Raw genomic sequence first — 21,562 nt, 5'->3', positions numbered from 1 at the left:
TTATATCCTGAATACTTAGGTGGTAAGTATAGGCTATGGCATCAAACATAGTTTATTTTAGCACACGTGGGTCATGACACATACCCAGGTGCTGTATTTTAGAAAGCCTTGTGTGTGTAGGCTTTATGAACAATCTGCTACATTGCTCTGACTCTGCTATCTTTTTCCATGCCAGCACTCATCTCCTGTCCTTGGTGTAAGCGAGTGTACCTTACCAGGGATGTAAGTGAACATTTTTTTCTGCAGTGCTTTCCTACTGGACAACCCAAGATGACCAGGGTAAGTTGGGACAAGGAAAGAAACAACTGATCCCTTTCAGAAATTTGTGGGGTCCCTGTCCATGTCAATTTATCAACCCATCTCTCCATTTGACTCTTTACCCCTCCATCAATTTGTCTAAGCATCCATCCATCTTTCTGTCTGTCTATCCATCCATCCATCTATCCGTCCATCCTCCTATCCAGAAGAGAATCAAAATGTTTGAATTGGGGAAAGCAAAGTGGGGATATTCTATTAAGTGAAGGTAACGGTATCTCACTTAATGTATTTAGGTGTTTTTCTTTCTCTTACAACTCTTACTGAAAAATACCAGTGGTAGACTTTTATTTCCTCCCCACCCCCAAACTCATGCACCAGCTTTGATTAAATGGGTTCATCAGTCTTGACTGTATTTAACAACTAATTCCTGATTCCTGAGTTCATGAAAGTTCACATTATATACTGACTGGTACCCCTTATGTTCCTTTCTCCACAAGAACATCCTTGTCACTACATTTTATTCACTCACTCGTTTACTTACTTTCTCTTATATCTAATTCTTATTGAATGCTCGGGAGATGAAGAGCCATGTTCTCAATCCTCAAGGAACACAATTTAATTAGTAAAACTTTATTTTTCCTCTTCTTCCCTCCCAGCTGTGAGTTTGTCCAATGCCAGTTTAAGGACAAAGCTATTAGAATCCATATGAGTTTGGTGGCCTATATGATTTAGGTTAAATTTTTTGAGTTAAACATTTCGTAGTAGGGAGTAATAGTGGAGCCTTCCACTATTTTCTGTGCTTTATCACTTGCTTTAAAATCAAAAGAAGAAAAAAGTATGGTCATGTGGGCCAGCTCACTTTGACTGTCCATGCCTTTCAATCCACACTATGTGCACTTGGTTTCCTTTTATATGGCCTGCTGGACTGTCTGAATAAAGGATGGATTGTATCAATGGTTTTGAAGCTTTTTGCAGCTCTTTCTTTAGGTGAGTCTTACATGGAAGCCCAAAAGAGACAAAACAGATAAAAGATGAACTGCTCTGGTTGAAGTGGTACAGGTGACCCTGGTACTCTGCCCTTTTACCTTCTTCTTGTCCCTGAAGTGGTTCCTCGGCATGGTTTGAAAACCCCTGTGGGCAAGCTTGGGTACCCTTCTAACTGTCACCCAAGTTTTATTTCCATCTTCTGCTTCACTCTCCTGATACTTTTGCTTTCCAGACACAGCTACTGAATGTACTTCATATACCTCCAGGCTTTTGTACTTGAAATTTTCATTCTGTAATGCCTTTCCACCTTAAGTATCAGCTCATCTGAGAAGCCTTCCCTATGTCCTGCAAATTGGCTTCTGTGTCCCTCTTTGGTTCTTTCTTTTAACTAAAACACTTAACACACACATTCTTGTGTTCATTCACATATCAAACATTTATTAAGCCTTCCCTGGAGCAGAATATTTTCTACCCTTGAAGATTACTGGTGTTATCTCAGTTTTTCAGGTTGGAAATTGGAAGTTCAGACAAAGTGAATCAGTAAGTGGCAGGCCAGAGCCTAAAATCTAGCCCTTTAATTTCTAAATCCATGCTCTTTCTAGCACACTGTTTATCCTTCCTACTGAGTCTGCTGAAGGCTCTATGGTTTTGTACGCCTTTAAGATTTTTTGTTCTGCCAGACACAAGGACAAATTTTGAAGAGAATTATTGAATCTCTTCTTCAGGATTTCTTAGGCTTCAGAATCTAGACCTTGCAGTTGAGCCCCTCCCTTCCAGGAGATCCCTGAAGTCAGTGAATGATGCCATCCAACTCTCCTCCTCTCAAATCTTAAGTGATTAGGAGTCACCTGCAACTCCTGGCAAGCAGGATTCTTTTTTTTTTTAATTTTTATTTTAGAAATATCCACACACATATAGTCCAACCATATTATACAGTGGCTCGCAATATCATCACATAGTTGTATATTCTTCACCATGATCATTTTTAGAACATTTACATTACTCCAGAAAAAGAATAAAAAGAAAAAAAAGGACTCATACATCCCCATACCCCTTACCTCTCCCTCTCTTTGACCCACAGTATTTCATCTACCCAATTTTTACCTTTTAACTCCCCATATTGTTTATTTTATCCTTTTTAAAAATCCATACCCTTGATAAAAGGAGCATCAGACACAAGGTTTTCAGAATCACACAGCTACATTGTAAAAGCTATATAATTATGCAATTTTCTGTAAGAATCAAGACTACTGGAATACAGTCCAAAAGTTTGAGGTATTTCCCTCTAGCCATTCCAAAATACAATCAACTAAAAAGGAATATTTGTGTAATATATAAGTGTAACCTCCAGGATAACCTCTCGATTCTGAAATCTCTCAGCTACTGAGACTTTACTTTGTCTCATTTCTCTCTTTCCCCTTTTGGTCAAGAAGGCTTTCTCATTCTGATGATACTGGGTCTGGGCTTATCCCCGGGAGTTAGGTCCCACATTGCCAGGGAGATTTACACCCCTGGAAGTCATGTCCCATGTAGTGGGAAGGGCAGTAAATTCATCTGCCAAGTTGGCTTAGAGAGAGAGAGAAAGGCCACATCTGAGCAACAAAAGAGGCTCTCTGGGGGTGACTCTTAGGCATGATTATCAGTAGGCTTAATCTGTCCTTTTCAGGAATAAGCTTCATAGGGGCGAGCCCCAAGATTGAGGGCTCAGCCTATTGAATTGGTTGTCCCCACTGCTTATGAGAATAGCAGGAATTCCCCAAATGGGGAAGTTGAATATTTCCTCCTTTCTCCCCAGTCCTCCAAGGAGGCTTTGCAAATAATTTTTTATTCTCTGCCCAGATTACTCTGGGATATGTTGGGGCATCACACTAACCTGTACAAACCAGCAAGATGTCATACCCTATTCCAGATTTCATGTAATTATGGTGTTTGAGTAAACTGACCATACGAGTTAAATTAGATAATGTGCTACCCAAGCAAGTAGGATTATTAACAGAGCGGAAGCCCCAAGCAGTTAGGTGCTGTCTTGTTTGGTAGCAGGAAAGAAAGGTGACTTTTTCCTTCAGAGATATGTGAAGATTGTGTCAATAGGAGATTCTTGTAAGGTGGCATATATAGATGTATTATATATAATGTATTTAGTCTATAGCACGTCATTTAGTTTTGTTGGAGGGAAATAAAGTCTGATCTCAACCTAAGGCTACCCCTGAAAAGTTTATTACCTAGCTTCTCCCAAATTGCCTTTTTTCCTGATGTTTGCCCTGGCAAGATATTTGTTGACCAAATGAATGAACAAAAGGGCTAGGTACTCTCAGGCCAGGGCATACCTCAGCTCTGAAAGTTTGTCTACAGTTGTTCTTTCCTGGCTGTATTTGATCATCTTTTTTTTTTAAGATGTGGAAGAGAATTTATTTAGCTTTGTGAACCTTTACTAACATAATAATAACATACTCTTGGCACAGGAAGACCTTATTAAAGTTTCATAAATTGCTTTAATAAGGTAAATCTTTAGGTTGATTTTATGAGGCTTTCAGACATCGTTTGAGAAAGTCACTGGATTATCAGGACTTGTGTATGTGATCACAATCAAAACGCTAAAATAAATCATAGAACATGACATTTTAACACTCAGCAAAACATAATTGCAGTTTCTAGTCAAAACACATATTCCTATGCTATATTCATTGAACTCTTATTTTCCATTTTATACCCCACATTTTTTCTGAATGTAGGTTACAAATAATAATTTTTTGTTATCTCCCCATCTCAATACCAGAAAGTCACCTGCTTCACCTTGGCTATATATGTGTATATTTTTAAAATTTTCTTTTTCTTTTATTTAGTATAATAAAGGTAGTTTATTTTATTTTATTTTTTTAAATACAAAAAAAACACTAAATAAATGCAAACATTCCTATTTTGATCATTCCATTCTACATATATAATCAGTAATTCACAATATCATCACATAGTTGCATATTCATCATTATGATCATTTCTTAGAACATTTGCATCTATTCAGAAAAAGAAATAAAATGAAAACAGAAAAAATATATATACATACCATACCTGTCACCCCTCCCTTTCATTGATCACTAGCATTTGAAACTAAATTTATTTTAACATTTGTTCCCCCTATTATTTATTTTTATTCCATATGTTCTACTCATTTGTTGACAAGGTAGGTAAAAGGAGCATCAGACACAAGGTTTTCACAATCACATAGTCACATTGTGAATGCTATGTCATTATACAATCATCTAAGAAACATGGCTACTGGAACACAGCTCTACATTTTCAGGCAGTTCCCTCCAGCCTCTCCAATACATCTTGAATAACAAGGTGATATCTACTTAATGCGTAGGAATAACCTCCAGGATAACCTCTCGACTGTGTTTGGAATCTCTCAACCATTGACACTTCGTCTCATTTCACTCTTCCCCCTTTTGGTCTAGAAGGTTTCTGAATCCCTTGATGCTGAGTCTCAGCTCATTCTATATTTTTATCCTTTAAAGTAGTATATGCTTATTAAGCCATTATCCTCCAGTAACCTTGTCAATTTAAAAACATTAAAGAATTGAGAACAAATAATGGAGTCGTTATTTCACTGATCCTAATCAGCAGCAATTCTGCCTGATAAATTCTTTCCATCTCTAAACAGCACCTGAAAGAAAAGTGAAATTAGGGGAAACCTATGATATTTTACCAGACATGTGCTTTCAATAGTTCAATGGTGGTAAAACTTGATAAGAGTAAGTTAATAAGCTAGCATTTAAAAATGTATACTTTAATAATTATAAAGCTTATAAATACTTAAGTAAGCTTATAAAGAAGCTGACCAAAATACATAAATTAGGAGATACAATAATCCATCTAAATTTTCTTTCTTTTTTTTTACAAAGTATTTTATTAAAGTTGTTTAATGTACAATAGCTCATTTGTCATTTGGAAACCCCTTTATTAAAAAGACAATTCTTTTGTCTGTTGATAAACAGCAGCCCTGTCAGTGATTATTCTGGACTCCACATTGAATAAATTTGATTTCTTCTTGAGACATAGTTCTTCTGTATTTCTGAGGTAATGATTTTATTATTTCTGCAGTATCTGGAGGACCCTGATACATCAGCAAATCAGGTGATTTATTTCTTGTAGCAAATCTGTGAAACTGCAGAATAGTGAGATGGTATTCCTGCTCATCTCAAAGCTTCTGATACATTGAGTTTAGGATTGTCTCTTCTATCAGGGAACCTTATTAATGGAGTAGTGGTTTTTCACCTGAAGGACCCTGCAGAGCTGCCCCTTGATCATCTTTTTATGTACTCAGAGAGGCTTCCTCCTCTCTGAGGTCACATTGAATTTGCTGCTTTTGCTTATGCTTTCCCTCTGTTATAATGCTTTCCTTTTCTGTCTGCCTGGTGAACTTCTACTTGTTGATCTCCAACTCAAATCTTATTTCTTTATGAAGGCTTTCCTGGCCATTCCTAGACTGAACTCATGAAACCTCCCGTTGCTTCCTGAGCACTTGGCACATACTTTTAAACACGGTATTACCTATTTAATGGCTGTCCACCACCCCTCATAGACCATGTATGTCTTAAGGGCACATCTCTGGCTTTTTCTTCAAGCTCAGCCCCTGAATTGTATGAATAGCCTCTAAGGCAGCCTTTATTCTTTTGTTACAAAAGGTGCTTTCCTTTACCTCCTCCTCTATACCCATGCCACACCCAGGCAGCTCTCCAGAATTGACTGAATTTCCCAGTCCCCAGAGCATTTGCTGCCCTTAGTAGCAGGCCCAAGTGAGTATGTTGTCAGAAACCCCAAACTTTCTCTTCTTCCAGAACTGCTCTGAGTGCAAAGAGAAGAGAGCGGCACACATCCTCTGCACCTACTGCAACCGCTGGCTGTGCAGCTCCTGTACTGAAGAGCACCGGCATGGCCCTGCTCCAGGTGCCCCGCTCTTTCCCAGAACCCAGAAAGGAACTTCAGGTACTACTCCTCCTCTGCTTCTCAGCTCACGTGCTTTAAAACATTGCTGAACCCTAAACTCTCTGGCGAGTAGCTGTATGACCTTGTTTCCTTGCTGGAGGGGATGGGGGTGGTCTCAGAGCTTTTCCCAAAGGAAGGGACTCTCCAGAGTCAAGTGGTTTAAGGTCACACTTGGCTTTCCCTTTGGGAGTGGAGGTGGGTGAGATGGTGCAGTGAGGAAGATTATGGAAGCTCGCTGAGTTTCTTACCTTTCACCTGTATTGAGAGCAATTATGTTTCATTTCTGTTTAGTTACTTGATTAGGGATTGTCCATTTGTCCATCTAGCACCATGTGTTTTAAATGACTTTCCCAAGGCCCTTGAACTATGGGAGGGGTTTTAGGTTTGCAGATCTGCAGGAACTAGAGCTAATGATCTATAGCTGGGAACCTGGCAAGCCTGTGTGGTTGGTTTCAAACCCACCATAACAGAATCACGGTCATTGGGGGAGGTTTAGATTGTATTTTGGAGGATTTACTATTCTGTGGGAGATCCACATGTGGCAGTAATAAGCACCTTTCTTGGCCTCTGGCAGGTAGTAATATGCCTGGGGCATAATAGTGTACTGTATTTGGACAGATGGAGAAATCAAGTATGGCTAAGCCTGTATTCCTCTTTGTGCTTCTGTAACCTCATTGGCTCAGAGAAAGGCATCTCCTGTTTACATCACAGTTTCTCCAAGCCCTGGGTTTCCCCTGTGTCCACTGAGGGCTGGGAGCTGCTCAGTGAAGTTTAACTGAGAGGTCTACCTGAGCAAGAGAAGCCGACTTTCTCCATCTTCTCTGGCAGGAGTGAATGGTGGATCTGGGGATTTCTCCTTGTATTGCCCTCAACACACACAGGAAGTACTGAAGCTATTCTGTGAGACCTGTGATGTGCTCACGTGCCATAGCTGCCTCATAGTGGAACACAAAGAACACAGGTGGGGCTGGTTGTGTGGCTGCCTGAAGGGGGGTTGGGAGGGCTCTAGGCTTCTTAATTGTGAGAGCTCTGGGCTCCCATTGGAAGACAAAAGTCCTGATGTTTTTCTCTGCTCCTGTTTTAGGGCTTCTCTGGAAAAGGCCTAATGGGACAAGGACTTGCAGTATCTTTGACTTTCCATATATGTAATCACAAGGCTTCATGGTTCTGGCTCAGGCAATGCACTATAGAGAGTCTTGTTAGGCTGGCTAGACTGGGACTCAGTCCTTCTCAGGTTTTTTCTTTCTTCCTCCCCTAGGTGCAGACATCTTGAAGAAGTTTTGCAAAACCAGCGAATGCTTCTGGAAAGTGTGACTACACAAGTGGCACATAAGAAATCTAATCTACAGACTTCTGCAAAGCAAATTGAGGACAGGTAACACATACTAGTCCCTTACCAGTGCTGGGAATGCCCTGTTCCATCACATCTTGGTGTCAGGTGTAGTGTTAATGAGGAAGATATGCAATTAAGTAGACCTGGGCATATGTCCTAGAAGCCATATGTCTTAGCCTTAGAGGTCCCAGGGTCAGTGAGGGGTCTTACTGGGCCAAGCTAAGTCAGGATCATCAGAGTGAGTATGGGCTAAAGTGCATACCTTCTGAAAGTGGTATTGTACTAACTAGCAATAGGTGCTTGAGAACATGGAACAGAGAAGATATTAGGGAATAGATTGCTGTTCATTGTGAGGATACAAGAAGTCAGGAGCAAACTGCCCTTTATCAGTCTCTTCCCAATGATTTCCATGTAAATCTACAAATGAAATGAAATCAGTGGTATTTTAGGTAGGAAGAGGAGTTAGTAAGTACTGAAAGTTCATCATGTGGCAGCCACTAAGTTGGGCATCATGTATGCATTGTTTTATTCAATTCTTACACTTCTTTGAGACAGAAATTAACTCTATTTTACTGACGAGGTTCAAAGAGGTTAGGTGACTAGTCTGAGATCACAGTTAGTCAGTAATCTAGGTTTGGGAACTAGGTCTGTGTAACTTCAAAGCCCATGCTTTTTGTTTTTTTCAATTAAGGCTTTATTGAAATATGTTAAATATCACAAAATTCACCTTTTTTAAAGTGTACACTTTAGTAGCTGTACAATTTAGAGTTGTGCAACCATCATCACTTTCTAATTCTAGAAAACTTTCATCACCCCTAAAAGAAACTCTATACACATTAGCAGTCCCCCATCACCTCCCACCCCCAACCCAAGCAAACACAGATCTACTTTGTCTTTCCCCAAATAAACTTTTTAACACGACGCTGTTTATTAGGATATCCTCTTTCTTAAGACAACAAATTATATGAAACCCTATATGTACTCCCTCTGTCCCTGCTTCTAATGCTATGTGGACTTGAGATTTGCCTAGAGAAAAACCAAGTTGAACTTTGTGCCAATGGCCCCCATAGATCAAGAGAGCTGGGTGTGGAAAGGGTGGGATGGGTGGGAGGAAGCATCTCTTCTTTCTATACTTGATACCTGCTGGGTTTTGATCTCAATGGGAAGCCTCCAAGTTGTTGGCTCTTATGTTTGGTGTCTCTAGGCCCCCCAGTCATCCTGGTGAGAAGGGCTTACCATGCTCTGTTCCATACTGTTTACAGGATTTTTGAGGTGAAACATCAACACAGGAAGGTGGAAAACCAGATCAAAATGGCCAAGATGATTCTGATGAATGAACTGAACAAACAAGCCAATGTGCTCATAGAGGAGTTGGAGGTATATGTGGATATATGGATCAGATTAATAGGTTCCAAGCTTTCCTTGGGCCAGAAACCCAGACACATTATAACAGTATTATAGACTAGGCATATATGAAGTAGTCCTAGAGCCCAGAGCAGCCTGGGCTGGAATTAGTTGTGCAATTTACATAGCTCTCTGCTGTTCTCTGTTTCTTAAAATGGCCAGTCTCAGTTTGGGAGAGTGATTCAATAAGGGCAGGAAATTTGTTCAAACTCCCGTCAAGGCTGTGGCTCTTAGAGATTGCCTTCCTCAGCAAAGACACAGCCTTGAAAGAGACAGCCATGAAACAACCTATCTCCTTCAACATGTTATATCCAAGATATGTTGACATTCATATCCTCCTTCACTTTTCACACATTCCATATTTTCATTATAAAATTTACCCATCCTCTCTCCCTCCTTTCCTTCATCTCTCAGTAGCCCACGGCAGCACTCTCAATCTTTCTGTCCTCCCTTCAGGGGCACAGAGTTACCTAATTCTGTCATTATTCACACTTTTACACACCTACTACCAGGCTTCCCAAGCAAGTGGACCACAGTCCAAGAACAAGTCAAGGACTCAGTCTTCTCTCTCTGTACCCAGGGCATTACTACTGAAAGAAAGCGGAAGCTGGAGCAGCAATTACAGAGCATCATGGTTCTCAATCGTCAGTTTGAGCATGTGCAGAATTTCATCAACTGGGCTGTCTGCAGCAAAACCAGTGTCCCCTTCCTTTTCAGCAAAGAGCTGGTAAGGGGATCTGATCAGAGCACCAAATCTGTCCCAGGGTTAACAAGGCTGTCCTTGAAAGTGCCTTTCTTTAGAATATAAAGGAAGAGTAAGACAGCAGCCCCATCTATCCTTCAATTTCAGTTACTGCTTTTTGCCTAGTAAGTGAATACCATTTGTGTTTTTTACCAAACCCCACAGTATTAAGGACCCAGGTGCTGAAATGGCCCTGCCTTCTCATAGGTAAGTCAGCTGGGCAAGTCTATAGTTCTTTGTCTCAGATCATGAACTCAGATATTATCCTGGGCACTAGCAGTCTGTTGGACATCCAATAGAAAGTTAATGGGGTCTGAATAGGGGGTTAAGAGGAAAGGAGGAGTTGAGTATGATGCTATTGAAGTATTGGTCTTGGAAGGATGTTAATGCCCAGGAGAAGGACTAGATTTTGGAAGAAATAGATAGGTTTAAGTTGGGATTGTCAAATCTAAAATGTCTGTAGGTCCTCTTTATTTATTTATTTATGAAACATAATCACATACAAGCACAAACATTCTTACCATGTGATCATTCCATTCTTGTTATATAATCAGTAACTCACAATATCATCACATAGTTGTATATTGATCATGATCATTTCTTAGAACATTTGCATCAATTCAGAAAAAGAAATAAAAAGAGAACAGAAGAAAATTCATATGTGTCATACCCCTTACCCCTCCCTTTCATTGATCACTAGCATTTCAATCTACTAAATTTATTTTAACATTTGTTCCCCCTATTATTTATTAATTTTTAATCCATATGTAGGTCCTCTTTTGATAGATGGTTCTAAAGATAGATGGTTCTAAAAATCAGAAAAAAGGTTAAGGGTGGATATAGGGTTTTGAGTCAGTGGAATATTGGTGGTATTATCTTGGAAGAATGCATGGGGGAAGAGAAGAACACATTTGGAACCCAGGGAAACACCATCATTTTCAGCATAGATAGAAGAAGAGTAAAGGAGAGTGAGAAGCTGAAGTCAGAGGAGAAACAGGAGAGTGTGTTGCACAGAAATTAACAGAGTTTCAAATTTCAAGTGGTTATTGTTGTCAATGTTACATAAATGGAAGAGGATGACTAGTAAAGAGAAGTTTTGATGCCTGTGAATCAGGAGGTCCCTGGAGATCTTTCAAAGGAAGTTCCAGTAAAGTAGGAGGGTCAAAAGCCAGAATGAGAGGTCTGAGGTTGGGAGGTGAAGAAGTAGAAACAGAAATGAAAAGAAGGGAAATAGGAAAGTAGCTTGTGAGGGGAAATTTCTTAATTTATTTTAGTATGAAAAACACATTTATGTGGTGTGGGGGAGGTTTAAGATAGAAGAGATGTGTGGTAGCTTACTGAGAAGGCAGGAGAAAGTGGAGTCTACAGTAAATGGGTTGACTTGAAACACAGGAGACCCTCCCTTCTGAAATGGGAGGATAGGAAGACACTAGTATAATGAAGTTAAGTTTAGAGTAAGAGGATACAAGTGGAAGGGAGTTTGTCCTTTATGGTCTCTTCTCTTCTCTGTGAAGAAGAAGATAAGAATAAGAGCATTAAGCTTTGGGTAACTGGCATTGAGGAGAGAAGTAAAGATCTAAATAGTCATTGAGGACAGTGGAAGAGGAAGCTGATCAGTGATAAGAAAAAGGATGGAAGTGTCCCCCTGAAGTTAATGGTCACTTAAGCAGATAATATGGTTTTGGTGGTTAGGAATTAGTGAGGCAGAGGTAATTAAGGAAGTAATGGCATTGCTGCTGAAAATGATGGGAAGCTGGGAAGGCCCTATCGATTAATGGAGTAGTGCTTAAAGAGTTCAGTAAGGTTGAAGGATATGCTTTGAAAGAGCAAGAACTAATTATGATCAGGAAGGGCAAGTTGTTGGAGTTTAAGGTCTCATAGGTAGAATGGTTCTATATGATGAAGAGTATGAGTATGGTAACTAAACTGAAAAAAGATTATTGGTGTTAAAAATAAGATCAAGGAAATAAGAGGCCAAGGTGTTGATTGGAACATTAGTTAACTATGATGGCAGGGTAAGTTGAACACTCGCCACAGTCCTAGATTACTGGTAGAGTAATAGGAGATAGATGGCAGTGATGAGGGAGGATGAGTACAGTTGAGTAAGATGGAAGAGTGTTTACATGTGGGTATAAGAATAGCAACGGGGAGCTCAGAGAATGTCTACTCATCTATAGGCTTTCAAATTCTAGTGATGGAAGAATGAATAGGATGCCTTAGAGAAAGTTGCCAGAGAAGTGATGTCCTGAGGGAGAATTATGCATCATTCCCCCCAATAAGGATATCGGGGTCCCAGAAGCCTTGATGAAAGGCAGTATGTTAGCCAGGGGAAGGGAAGGTTCTAAGGTACAAGGAAATGAGCTTATATATGGGAAATGACCAGAGCCTAAAGGGCCATGACTTTGAGTCCTTCAACCTATCAAGAGAGTGAGAGAAAGAGAGTTGTCATTCAGGTTCAGGATGCCCAAAGAAATGACCTTTGGTACTGCTGTCAGATTGTGTTTCAGATGCAGCGATTGCTGGAGACAAGTTGTAATACGGATCCTGGCTCCCCTTGGAGTATCAGATTCACCTGGGAGCCTAACTTCTGGACCAAGCAGCTGGCTTCCCTTGGTGAGCCAGGGTCCATCCTGTGGGCTTTTACATAATTGTAAAAGAATGAGTATAGAGCATCTGCTTAGCTTACTGGGTAGGTAAGTAAATACCAAAGAGAAAGTTTTCCCTGAGACTGCCAGTGTCTTGAAGTCATCCAGCAAACATTATTTATTTATTTATTTTGCTAAGAGCTGTGGTAAGGTAATACAGGACTTTGTGATAAGAACTGTTGAAATATGAGCTTCTAATCCTACATGAATGCCCCTGTTACCTTAGTTTCATTACTGGGGAGGAGACAAGACAGTGAGTGACCTTGCTCTCCAGCATGCTGTATGGCAGAGCAGGTGAACTTATGTCTCCATGGCTATACAAGGATATACATGTATTGGGCACAGAGAGGGGTATCTCAGCAACAGTGAGATACTGTGTGTGTATGGAATACACATCTTTTGGAATTTGAGATGTAAGCAGATAACTCATGACCTTGTGTCCTTTTCTTCCCTGCTGCAATAATTTGCTTACATTCAGTTTTTTGTTTTTTTGTATGACGTATGGCAGGGGCCACATTTAATTCTTTTTCCATGTGACTATCCTGTTATTGCAGCACCATTTGTTGAATTTTTTGTTTTTTGTTCATTTGTTTTGTTTCATTTGTTTGTTTCGGGAAGTGCATGGGCCAGGAATTGAACCCAGGTCTCCTGCATGGCAGATGAAAATTCTACCACTGGCATTCAGTTTTTAAAGTAGAATATAGACAATTGAAGTTGTCCCTGTGTTGACAAATGGAAGGTTTGTTAAACTAATGATTGACTTCTCCTTTCACTTGGGTCTGTTAATCTCATTGAAAGTTTCTTGAAATTAGCAAGGTGATAATTATGCTTAGGTTTATTCTTTGCTTTCCTCTCCCCTTTGATTTAATCTGAAAGACTTTTAGTGGGCATCTGCTCTAGATCATAACCCCATGCTAGGCACTAAGGGACCAAAGGTAAATAAGTCACATCTCCTTCCTTCAAGGAGTTCAGTCTTCTCCTAAGTTTGCCTCATCAAAACAATTAGTTGAAGGAGCTATTAGACTGAGATATCATAGATATTATCCATTCATATACAAGGGGCCCAGAGACCTCAGAGGGGGGCAGTGTTGTTGTCTGGCACTGAACTGGCTTTGAAGTTTCCCCTCTCTTTTCCATCCTACTTTCTCAACACATGGTTCCCCACGTGTTGTATTTAGGGACTTGCTCATTTGTCCCAGGCATGACTCTATCCTTTGCTACTTTATAACAACACATTCTTTCCCCACCTCTCTGCTCCTCCTACATCCCCAAGAGTGGTTCTTTTTGTTAGAGTCTCTCTGGGATTGTTCTGTTAAAAAAGAAATGAGTGCTATTTGAGGGAGTCCTTGATTTCCTTAGTGGGATAGAAGCAGTCAGGGCTGAACATCTGTTAAAAGCTAAGCTAATTTTTCAAATGTCCCAGGCCCCCCAAAGCAGGCACATACAGGGCTTATTGCTAAGAACATTCTGGTCTGAGTCTTGAAGATTAGGGGTTGAGGTCCTTTAGTCTTCAGGAGTAAGAGGTAGTAGCAAGGGGTGGGGACAGGAAACAATTGCAGATTATCTTTAGAAAAACTTTCCATTCTGAATTTCCAGGCTGCATAACTACTGAGGGTGGACAGCTGTCCCGGGCAGATACTCCAGCTTATGGAGGCTTACAGGGACCATCATCCTTTTATCAAAGCCATCAGTCCCCAGTGGCTCCGCAAGAAGCTCTCAGCCACCCCTCACACAAGTTCCAGGCTCCAGTACTGTGTTCCTCATCTGTGTGCTGTTCCCATTGCTCCCCAGTCTCACCTTCCCTCAAAGCCCAGGCACCCCCATCCAATATACACCCAGCCCACAGCTTTAGGCCGCCCCCTGAGATGTTGTCACAACAATTGGGGTCACTGCAGTGCCCCACCTTGCTGCCCAGGGAGAAGGAGCTGGCTTGCAATCCTCATCCTCCAAAGCTGCTGCAGCCCTGGTTGGAAACTCAACCCACAGTGGAACAGGAGAGCACATCACAGCGGCTAGGGCAGCAGCCTTCTTCCCAGCCTGTGTGCATCGTCCCCCCACAGGATGTTCAGCAAGGGGCCCTTGCACAGCCCACCTTACAGACACCCTCTATCCAAGTCCAGTTTGGCCACCACCAGAAACTGAAGCTCAGCCATTTTCAGCAGCAGCCACAGCAGCAACCGCCACCTCTCCCACCTCCTCCACCTCCACCCCAGCAGCAGCCAACTCCATCTCTACCTCCAACCCAGCCTCTGGCTTCTAGTCAGCATGAGAATCCTCCTGGGCCTGGCTGTTCCCAGAATGTGGATATAATGCACCACAAGTTTGAACTGGAGGAAATGCAGAAGGACCTAGAACTTCTCCTTCAGGCTCAACAGCCCAGCCTGCAACTGAGTCAGACTAAGTCTCCTCAGCATCTTCAGCAAACCATTGTGGGGCAGATCAACTACATCGTGAGGCAGCCAGCACCTGTCCAGTCCCAGAGCCAGGAGGACACCCTACAGGTGAACCTCAGCGTAGCTTCGGGCATGTATTCTCCCCATCCTAGGATAGTTGAGGAAACAAGCTTCCCCAATCCCAGGGTGCACAGCAGTACAATTTCTTCATCTCACATTCCAAAACTGCCCTGGGTTCAACTTCCCATCTCAGAGAATGCCCCCATCCCAGGTTTCAACTCAGCACTCATTCTGGAGTGGCCTGAATTAGGTCTGCCCACTTAGGTGACACTAGGGACCTGGCTCTGTGCTGTGCTGGACTCCTGCCAGTGTCAGCACAGAAGGGAGGCTGATTCTAATCTTTTGAATCTCCCAATTCCTGTGCTGTGAATTTATGAATCCTGGGTATGGGGAAGGGTGAGCATAAGGAGTACAGTGATGCTAGTGGGCAGCATTTTTATAGTATTTATATTATAAATATTTTATATTTTATATTAAATTTATATTATAAATACTTATAATATTACACAGATATTTAAATGTATTTCATGTCCACTAAGCTAGGCATTCTTTATACGTACTAAATGATTTATCGTACCAACTGCATTGATTGGTAGGTATTACCATCCATGTTTTATAGGTGCAGAAATGGAGGTTCAGGTTCAATTTGCTTAGTGGTCATACAACATTGAGTGGTACAGCCAAGAAGAGCTGGCTCTTCTGTAATACTGCAAAAGAGGTCTTATTCTCAGAATCTCTAGGGGGATTTTTAATGCTGCTCCTTTTTTTTCCTCTCCTAAAGCCTATTGAAGAAGAACAGTTTGTACCTTTGGGATCCTTGCTGCATTCCATATTATATAGCTCCTACTATTTTTTTTTCTCCTATGGCCTCCTATTCTAGCCCCTTCTCCCTACCTTTCCTCACTCTTTCCATACTAGTGTCTCCTTTAAATCTGTAATCACTTCTATATTTTCAAAGCAGCTCTGTGGACTTTTCCTTTGTTATAAACTTTAAGGCCTCACGTGCTTCAGTACTGATGACTTCAGATCATGCATCAAATGCATTCTTTGAGGAGGGGATATGGAATAACCTCATGATGGCCACGAATGATGGATCTAGGATTTATAGAGGATCACAAGCTAAATATAAGTCAAAACAGTGTTATGATTACTAGTGTGAATCTGACAAAGCTAGCTTAGAATTTTTAGTTTGGGTTCTACTCTCTGAGACTTCATATTAGGTCATATTCTTAGGAAGAGTTTAGATGAGTTTATCTTTTTTTTGCAATTTTTTTAAGTAGTTCACAAGGTGTAGAGGATGCTAATAGATGGGGCAGGGGAAATGGGGTGCTCTATCCTTTGCTGCTACTCTCTTCAGTGAAACCCACACAGGTTTTTATTTTCTCCTCCAGGCTACAGATGAAACCCCAGCATCTGAGGGCCCAAAGCCAGCTCTCTCACTTGACAAGAATACTGTTGCTGCCTTGCCCCAGGTGTCTGGAGAAGAAACTTCTCTCAGTGTTCCCTCATTGGACAGCACCATCCAGCACTCCTCTCCGAATGTGGTGAGAAAGGTACTAAGGGAACCTGCTTTCCCTATCCCCATGGGACGGTCTGCCAGCTAAGACCCCAGGGTCCTGGATGAGAATGATTGGGCAGGGAGAGGAGCATGCCTGCCTATTCCATCCCTGGATATTACATGCTTTCTGTCCTAGTGAGTCAACAATATAGGTTTTCCTCCACCCCTATTTTCACTCCCATATATACACTTACAGTGTGACCTACTTGACTTCATTTAGGATGGGAGGGGGGAAGGAAAATAAAGCCTTTATTGAACAATTTATTGAACTTGGAACTGTACATGGTGCTTCACAAGCATTATCTCACTTAACTTCTGAACAGTTCCATGAGGTAGGCATTCCCATTTTGTGGCTAAGGACACTGAGGTCCAGGGGCCTACAACTAGTAAATGAGGGAGCTGAGGTTTATTCAAAACAAGGTCTATGGGAATCTAAAGCCTGAACTTTTTCATCTCTATAATGAAAATGGGGAGAATATTTTATGTGGCTCCTACAATTCAAAGTTGATTGGCCTTAAAATTTGAATCAATGGAATTTTTGGGGTGAATTGTCTGCAGAGCTGTCCTACAGAGGTAGCTGAGCATCTAGGGGCACTAAGGTCTCTTGAAGATGAGCTCTTAGAGGCTTGCCCTCCCACCCAACTACCAGCTTGCTAGAAGTATTCATTTACCCTGGCAATAACACAGAATCCCACAATGCCTCAGCTGCCCTACTTCCATCTCTTCCCTTCACCCCCACCCCTGTCATCCTTGGAGCTGAAATCTTAGTCCTGTGCCATGCCCTGAGCTGCCCCTTTCTGTGTCCCTGTTCCATTTATCCTATTACTTTCTCTGGCCTAATACCCTCAGCCAAATACCTTCACTCACCTCTGTATTTGAAGCTCTGTCAGGTCTTCTGAACCCTCCCGGCCTGCATCCTTAGCTCTGTAGCAACCCTCTGGCCCTGCAAACAACTAGCTCTACTAATTGTTCTGTATTCCTATCCAACTGGGTTTTGCCCCAAAACACCATTGCCATGTCTTAGGGGAAGTCCTTTGGCTTAACACTAAGATCTCCTTGGCCTGCTGGGTAGCCGTTCCCTGTGATGGAGGTCATGGAAGAAAGAAGAGCATTGTTTTTGGGAGAAAGAAGTTAAAGTTTGAACTGTTAATGTTCTCCTGTGCAAGACACATTAGAAGATGACCAAAAGTCAGCTAGCACTAGATGTCTGTAATTCAGAAGGAAGCATGAGAGTCACCAGTGCTCAAATGGTACCGTCCAGTATTCAAATGGTACCATAAACCATGCAGAAAATACTGCTGCTTATTTAGTGCGCCTCAGTTCTGTTCTGTTCTTAGTTCTGTTCCTGTACACAGTACAGAGGAAGGAAGGTGAGCCACATACTAGTATGAAGTCTGTGCTGTCTGTGTCGGAGGGCTCTTTGAGTAGCAGGGGATGCTTCCCACCTGTGTAGCTACAGGATTGGCAGCAGGGATAAAGAAGGTCCTTGGAATCCTAACTTCTCATTTGAGCTGTCTCTGGTCCTTATTAACTGGGACTCATACAGAGGTGTGGAGGGGTAGGAGGCCTTGCATTATTTAGATGTCTTGGGCTTTTTCATGGCTTGGACTTCCAGGTAAAGGGCCTGAAAGTTGCCTTCTAATCCAGAGGACATCTGGGTCTACTTGACTGAGAGAAGTACTTCTTGTTAATCCAAAGTTATGCAATTAGAAAAAGGGTTTTTTTTTGAGAGAGAGAATTGCCTTGAAACTGGGGTTGGTTGGGGTGGAGGGTGTGAAACGAGGATAGCAAACATTTTGAGCATCTTATCATTGAGTGACAACAATTTGTATAGTATATTCTGCTTTGTTAAAACCAAATGTTTTTTATATGGATTGTTACATTTTATCTCTTTGTTTATCCTAGCAATACTATGAGGAAGCTGCTTTCTTATTCCCCTTTGAGAGATCTGGAAACTGAGACACAGAGAGGTTAAGTTACCTACCTAAAAGTTAAACAGCTGGCCATGGGCACTGTTAGCTCCAGAACACAGGTTCCTGACTCAACATATGTTAATTCACTAGGTTAAATTGCCTCTCTCTGTGCACTGCAGTGGGAGAAATAGGACTCTACTTGACCTCTCACTGAATTTTTCCTATCTTTATAGTCTTTGACAATAGATTGAGGCCTTGGTTTGGGGAGAGGCTTTAGGACCCAGCCTAGCTTAGTTTTGGTTGTCTTTATCTGGTAAAAATGTCTTGGACTCTAGCCTGCTCCTCGGTCCATGCTGGCCTGTGAGTGCCAGGGAAATCAGAAGCTTGTTTGAAGGTCATAGACCAGACGAACCTGAGGCACCAGGCACCTGTCTGCATGTTCCACAGGGACTCATGCTCTGAGCTGCTCATCGACCTTATATCATCTCATCACAAGGAGGACTTTTTTAAAGCAGAACATCTGTGCACAAGGACTGTGAAATCAGTGCTAAATGAGTTGAAGGTGAAAATAGATATTGCTGATGAAAATCATATGTGCAAATTCTAGAATAGATTTTCTAATGGTCTGAGCCCTGCAATTTCAGGAGCAATTTATCCCACCACCTTCTGCATCCAACAGGATGTTTTTGAATGAATGCTGTCACTTGTCTGGCACTAAATGTTGCCTAAACTTCCTAATCTTGACTGAACCACACTGAAAAAATGGCATGGTTACAATTCTATAACAGAACCCCTTCTTTCCCAAGTGAAAATGGAAGACATTTTGATGGCTTCACTTCATACTTCAGAGCTAGGTGACGGTTGAAAAATCCATGCAGTCCTTTCCTGAAAGCTCTCATGGAGTCAAGGCTGTAGGCATCACAAAGAACTGTCTCTGTGCCCCAATTCACTTATAAGAGGGAACTCTCTTCTGCTTATACTGTAGACCCAGATCTTCAATAGAGGACTTTGAGGCCACCGGGCTGCTGCTCATGGCTTCAGAAGAGTCTGAGATGTAGTTTCAGTAAATGATACAGAAGCAGTAGCCATTCTAATGATACAAATTATTAAGAATAATGAAAAAAGAGTAAAGGATAATGACTCAGGTAAATAGCATTCATACCATTACTGAAGCATGTACCAAAGTTCTTACTTTGATTCTTGCGACAACTCAGTGAAATCTGTGTTAGCCTGTGGAGAAGGAAATTGAAGCCTGGAGATGAGAAATGAGTTGCTTAACCTTATATCCTAAACCCTGGCACATGTGAAGAAAAATTAGACATCCTGCCTTCACAGTCTCCAAATCTGCATCTATGGACCAGAACTTCAACTTCAGCAATGATCTTTTCCTCATAACCTGGCCCTCACAGCAACTTTCGCTCAAAATTCTCTGGGATTCTGGTGAGGCTTTCTTAGGACACAGCCTATGTCCTGGTTACAGGACTGTAACTGTACAGAGACCTACTCTGACCTATTCAGGAGTAAAGCCAAAAATTCACCAGGTCTGGATCCCTGAAATTAGCACCCTTTAAGCCTATCCTCCTTAGTCCTATCCTGCTTTCACTCAAAATATTTGCCTAGGTTTCCTGGCCCATAAGCAAAAGTGGGTTCTAACTCCTAGGCCTTATATTTTCTATTTAAGAAAATTCTGTTCTGGCCTGGGAAAAATACCACTGGCCTAATTCTTCTGAGTCTCCAAGACTTGGGTTTGGAGGGGTGCACTCATTGTGACTTTTACTTCAGACTTGCTGGAATCCATTTCTTTCCTATTTCTTTTATGCTCAAACTCTGGGATCTTCCCATGATTTTCTTTGTTTTTCTGTCCTCCCTGGATCATCAGAGCACTGGACATCTTCAGTTCTTCTGTTTTCACCACCCCTGAGCTCTTCCCCTATGACTTTGGTCAGTTAGCATCTATCAGCATGTTACATCCATAAGCAAAACCTTGAGTACGAGAACTTTCATTGAGATGGAGAAGCAATCACTGTAAATAAGAACAACGACATTGCTATTAAAAACAAACATGTGAAAGCACTTACCAGAAAAATTAGTTCCTACCTCAGCTTATTCAGTTGTTTCATGATCTAGTACTGTTAAGCCACTCGACATAATCTTGAAGTTGTTAAAGCACTGAAATATTCTAAGGATATTCACAAATTGTTTTACTTCTATCCTGTTTACTTATTTGCTTCTTTCAGCCAGAGTGAAGATCCTCAATGTGTTCCCAAGATAAAACTCCCAAGTCATTGGCCCTTTCTCTTACTGCACATTCACACAGTGGTCAGTCTTTGACAATTTTAACCACTAGGACAAAAAGCAGGCAAAGTTTTGGAGCAACAACAAAAACAGATGTCATAGAACCATACATCTTATTCTGTATGTAAGCATATGCCCATACTCAGGTACATAGTTAGCGTTCTTGACCTAAGAAGCTTAGTTTTAGGTTTCCTTTGGAAATTTTTTAGTTCTTCTACGTTACAGCAGTAAGCAGATTAGAAACAGGGAGTTTGGACTTAGTAATGACAGCTACCAAAAAGGGAAGACAAGAATCATCACCTGGAAAAAGTACCACAATATGAGATCATTCAATGAAAGGGCAAATTAAGCCCTACATTCTTAGAAGTTCCCGAGAGTATCACTGAACTGTGGTCCACCCCAGCCACAGAGGTTCATCAAAGTTCCATGATGTCTCTAAGAAATTACCTCATTAGGTTCCATGTACTCAGTTTAATAAGACAGGGTAGAGTGTAAGGTATTTTAGAAGTAACTTCATTCAAAATAATGTTTTATGCCAATTGCATTTTGTTACTGAAAGAGGTGTGTTTCAGATATCTGGAAAATTATTTTATGTGGAACATTACCCGATCTACACTACTTTACTCCCAGCAACATTATCTTTCTGTAAGAACCTGAAATTTATATTAAACTCAGGGAATGTGCACTAAGTGTCTGTTTATTGATTTCTCAATCACTTCTTACTAGGACAGTAGCTTTCTAACTAATGGCACAAAATCAGAATCAACCAGCAAATTTTCAAGACTGTGTCCAGATACCTAGCCTTGGGCCTGTACGACCTTGGAAAATCTGGTTAATCACTCTGTGTCTCAATTTCCCATACTGTTAAAGTGAAAGAACACTGCTTTCACTGAATTCTGACGTCACTGTATGGCAATCATTAGAATAATGTAAGCATTTTGAACTCTTCAGAAAAAGATCTGGATGGTGAAGATGGGGAGGGCGGAGC

At 41.3% G+C, this 21,562-nt stretch overlaps 1 protein-coding gene across 13 annotated transcripts in view; it reads left to right on the top strand.

Moving 5' to 3' along the window:
- Nucleotides 1-21,562, top strand: part of TRIM66 (tripartite motif containing 66) — a 63,865-nt gene that overhangs the window by 25,436 nt on the left and 16,867 nt on the right. For 12 of the 13 annotated variants that reach the window (XM_077113914.1, XM_077113916.1, XM_077113919.1 and 9 more), the window contains 9 exons: nt 176-279; nt 6,084-6,231; nt 7,060-7,192; nt 7,490-7,606; nt 8,827-8,941; nt 9,549-9,695; nt 12,206-12,323; nt 13,952-14,856; nt 16,200-16,361. In XM_077113914.1, coding sequence (XP_076970029.1) covers nt 176-279; nt 6,084-6,231; nt 7,060-7,192; nt 7,490-7,606; nt 8,827-8,941; nt 9,549-9,695; nt 12,206-12,323; nt 13,952-14,856; nt 16,200-16,361 — 1,949 coding nt within the window. The remainder of the gene's footprint in view (nt 1-175; nt 280-6,083; nt 6,232-7,059; nt 7,193-7,489; nt 7,607-8,826; nt 8,942-9,548; nt 9,696-12,205; nt 12,324-13,951; nt 14,857-16,199; nt 16,362-21,562) is intronic. The other variant, XM_077113915.1, reaches the window with a different exon arrangement.

Source organism: Tamandua tetradactyla, chromosome 8 (genome assembly GCF_023851605.1).
Source record: "Tamandua tetradactyla isolate mTamTet1 chromosome 8, mTamTet1.pri, whole genome shotgun sequence".
NCBI classification, from domain to species: domain Eukaryota; kingdom Metazoa; phylum Chordata; class Mammalia; order Pilosa; family Myrmecophagidae; genus Tamandua; species Tamandua tetradactyla.
The sequence above is the reverse complement of the archived record's forward strand: the minus strand, read 5'-3'. Positions and strand labels throughout refer to the sequence as shown.